Below are 4,401 nucleotides of genomic sequence, written 5' to 3' on the forward strand. Positions count from 1 at the left end.
GAGCCACAGCGCCACTTCCGGCTTTTTTCTGTTTGCTTATGTGGTGCTGAGGAATCGAACCCAGGGCCTCAGGCATGCAAGGCAAGCGCTCTACCACTGAGCCACCTTCCCAGCCCCTCTACCATCTTTTTAAGTGATAGGAAATATGGTCCCAGAGTTCCGTGGTACTTTGATATTCTTCAGACTACTGAAACTAAATCACAAGCCTATTCTCTCCTATCCTGCTGCCCACTTTAAGTTTCTTTTTTTTTCTAGTCATTTTTTTATTCAGTGTTGGAATATTTCTCTTTCCTATGAGTAGGAAATGAGATTTGAACCCTGAGTTGAGTAGGATTGTGATTGATGGTCAGCTGAATCTTTCAACAAAATATAAGGCAATTCAGGAACAGGAGAGAAAATGTACCTGGCACTCATACCCCAAAAATGCCCCCTAAATCATTGCTTGGCACTCGTCATCATCCCCTTCCATAAGCCTGTGCAGAGAATGGTCCCTTGGGTAAATTGATAGATCTGACAGCATTACACCTGGTAATATCTTTGGGTTGTTTTTTGTTTTGTTTTGTTTGACCAGGATTCCCAAAGAGATTACAGTGAGTAATATCCACCAGGCCATTTGCAGCATTCCTTTTCTGGACTTCCTCACAAACAAACACATGGGAATATTGAATGAGGATCCATGAACACAGTGAACATGCTCCTAGGAAAGCAAGTTTTGAAGCTCTCTGAAGTTCCTGAACTATGGTGACTCTTTTGTTTGGAGAAGGTCATTTTCGGTGGCAACCAAGCTATGGCCTCTACCCAAGTGAGTAACAGCAGTGTCCAGTGCAGATGAAACCCTGTAGGACAGAGTCTGCTTCCGGGTTGTGGAAGAACATGGAGTCATACCTGCTCTGACACCTTGCATTCTTCACTCTTACGGCTCCAGGAGCAGGGCTAGGCCAGTGTACCAGGCTCTCCCTCCCTCCCTAGCTGTGCTGGGGGAGAGGGCACCATGGGCTGAATCCTCAGGAGGTGGAAGTGAATGTGGCAGACTAATGGTGTCACTCCCTTGGTTGGCTGGGGTTATCATGAGGTGGTGGTAAGCTCCGTGTAAGCAAGTGGTCCTCTCCTACTTGGCCTAGCAGTGGAGGGCTGCCCTCAGCACAGGTGAGCCAGTTACAGGAGGCAGTGGTACCATGCAAAACCACAAAGTCCTTGGAGGCTGTATACTGAGCAAAATTCTTTTTCTGTGGAGCCTAGGAGCATGATGGCAGTAAAGCAGCATCACAAGGTGGCAGGCCCCCAGCAGAAGGCAGGAAGAGGTTTGACCATGTCCAGGATGCTGCAAGAAGGGGATAGAGAGCATCTAAAATCCGAAGCTCTGGGGGGAGAGTCATAGTGGTGCCCATGTGTGTCATGCCCCAGATATGTGGGCTGCGGGCCCTTCTGCTGTTTTCTCTATGTGTGAAGCAGCCCTGGACAAGCTAGGCCAGCCTTATTGGTCCTCAGTGGATCTAGAACCCTGTTCTTCTCTGCCAAGGTTTTCCCCAAGTTGAAAAGTGTTTGACAGAAACACTGGTGAGTGCCTTTAAGGTTGAAGAAATAACTACTCAATTGCTCACGCCCAGAGGGGAGACGGCAGTGCTCAGAAACAAGCAGAGTCCCCCGACCCCCACCCCCAAGGGGAGAAAGAAGTAGGCAGAAGAGCAGTTAGCAGGGCCACTGCAGTGTCCAGATCTGCAGGGGCCTTCCCAGTCTTCTCATGGTTTATCTCAGGAGGACAAAGGAAAGAACTTACTCTCAACTAGAAACCTGCTCATATTCTGCTTGAAGAAAATTTGAAACCTTTAAATCAGAATCAAGAAACTATTCAAGCAGTGTAATTTAGGTTTCATGGCTCTCACACATGTCTGTGTCAGGAAAATAAAGCAGGAAGGTGGCTGGATAAAATCTACCTTAATTCAGCATCTAAAAGTTACAAATGCAGAAGAAATCTATTTGATAGAGCTTAGGACACTCTTGGCACATGTATATATAAATGTGACAGTACTGGGGGTTTGAACTCAGGGCTTTGAGCTTCCAAGGTTGGTGTGATACTGCTGGGCCACACCTCCATCCCTCTGGCTTAGTAATATTAATTACTGGCTCGGTGATAATTATGTCAGTACATTATGTCAGCACATGAGGTTGAGACATTGTATACATAACCTGCCACAAGCAAGGCTGATAGGCCGGTGAGTAGATGTGGTCAACACCAGGACTAAGACCTACAGGTGGAAGAGCCAAATAAGAACAGATTCATAATTTAGCACAGGTATGAAAACCTAAGGAGATTCCCATTTAACAGTCTCCATGTATTAACATTTTAAATGTATTTCTATCATCATTTGTAACCTAATTGTGTAAGTCTACAATAAACATTTTAGTATTTGTGATGAGTTTTGTGACTTTGGAAGGGGCTTCCTTCCAAAACGTGTTGCCCAACTACCCAAAATAAAAGATGATAGTTACAGAAAAAAATCTTTCAAAACTTGGAAGGTGCTGCATGTTGACCAAGACATAATTATATCTGATAAGCAGCTGGGGGGCAAAATACAGCATAAATGAGCTCCATTTCCTGCCGGCCAAGACAGAGGGAAGCTGTCGAGCAAACTGGCTTATCTGGTGAGATAAAGTTGGACACGCTGAGGTCTGGAAGTTGCTTATGTGACACAGTCCTTATGCTACAACCATCTGCTGTCACATGGCTAAAAAAATAACAGTGGAGAAACACTGGAGCTGAGAGGCTCTGAGAACTTCACTTTTCTGAAGGCAGTAATTTCTACCTGGAAGTAGCTTTTTGGGACACCAAACTTTACTGGATCACACTGAGAAAACCAAGTAGGCTGGGGGAAGCAAGAAAAGAGAGCCAGGCTCAGCCCTGTCTTCCCTAACACTCGTTATCTCTGCCAGGGTGTGGAGAGCAGCAGGGCTGGGATCCATGTCATGGGAACAAAAAGGGTCTCCCTGATTGAAGGAACCCTGTATGAGTGGCCAGACTCCTGCACATCTGCCTCAAGTGGGCCCTCCATCATCCAGCAGACCCTCTCTTTTTTTTTCTTTCCTTTTTCTTGGGCCAGTCTTGGGCCTTGAACTCAGGGTCTGGGGCAGTCCTTGAGGTTTTTTTTTGCTCAAGGTTCATGTTCTACCACTTGAGCCACAGCTCCTCTTCCGCCTTTTGGGTGGCTAGTGGGAGATATCAGTCTCAGTCGTTCTGCCTGGGATGGCTTCAAACTGCAGTCCTGAGAACTCTTAAACCTGAGTAGCTAGGATTACAAGCATAAGCCACTGGCTTATGGGAGCCTGTCTAGCTTTTCATAAAAGCTGCTGTTTATTGCTTGAACTAGAGCTCCATGCTGTGGAAACTGAGAAGCAGGACCTTGATCTGGATGATTTCAAACCCCCTTGACCTGGGAAAGGAGCTTTCCACTTCCTTCAGGCATGCCATGGCTTTGCAGCAGTTCTGTAGTGGTCACTTCAGTTCTTTCATGTTGAACGCTTTCTGTAGGCTACAGTTAGTTAACAGATTGGATGGTTTATTATTGTTCCAAATGTAACTATTTTGTGACAATTATAAAGTATTTCACAGTTATTTGAAATAACTGGGAGTGGTTTGAAAAGGCCTTGTACTTGCTAGGAAGGTGTTCTACCACTTGAGCCACACTCCCAGCCCTGCTTTTTATTTTTAAAAACTTAAAATTTTATAGAAATTTTAGCAAGTATAATAAAGTATAAAAAATAGCTACCCATGGGCTGAGAAGATAGCTCAGTGGTGGAGCGCTTGCCTTGCATGCCTGAGGCCCTGGGTTCAATTCTCCAGCACCACATAAGCAAAAAGAAAAAAAGCCGGAAGTGGCACTGTGGCTCAAGTGGTAGAGCACTAGAGTCACAGCTCTACTTCCAGCTTTTTGGTGATGAATTGGAAATAAGAATTTCACAAAGACTTTTCTACCCAGGCCGACTTTGAAGCACATTCCTCAGATCTCAGCCTCCTGAGGAACTAGGATGACAGGCATGAGCCACTGGTCTTGCTTCCTCTCCAAGCATGTACCTGTACTGTGATCCTTCTCCTCCCCCCCCCCCCCCCCCCCCCCCCCCACACACACACTTACCGCTAGAGCTGGGATAATAGGTGTGCTTGCCCGGCTTTGGGTCTTGCTTTTTTTTCCCAAGCTTGCCTAGACCTACTTGGTTCTCCTACTTTATAAAAGCCTCCCACATGGCTGATATTACAGGCATGCCCCACCACATTCAGCCTTTTCATTGTAATAAGAATCTCACTGTTTATCTTAGCTAAGGCTTTGAACCATGATTCTCCTGATCACTTCCTGAGTAGTCAGGAGACTTGGCCTATGTCTACCATCTTTTTTTTGGGGGGGGGGG

General features: G+C 45.9%; 1 protein-coding gene across 2 annotated transcripts in view; it reads left to right on the forward strand.

The window, feature by feature from the left end:
* Yeats2 (YEATS domain containing 2) overlaps positions 1–2,412 on the forward strand; it is an 84,398-nt gene extending 81,986 nt beyond the window's left edge. For both annotated transcript variants that reach the window (XM_013033072.1, XM_013033074.1), the window contains exon 27: positions 572–2,412. In XM_013033072.1, coding sequence (XP_012888526.1) covers positions 572–680 — 109 coding nt within the window. In that variant the 3' untranslated portion in view covers positions 681–2,412. The remainder of the gene's footprint in view (positions 1–571) is intronic.
* Positions 2,413–4,401: the final 1,989 nt, after the last annotated feature.

Source organism: Dipodomys ordii, unplaced genomic scaffold (genome assembly GCF_000151885.1).
Source record: "Dipodomys ordii isolate 6190 unplaced genomic scaffold, Dord_2.0 Scaffold162, whole genome shotgun sequence".
Lineage (NCBI taxonomy): Eukaryota > Metazoa > Chordata > Mammalia > Rodentia > Heteromyidae > Dipodomys > Dipodomys ordii.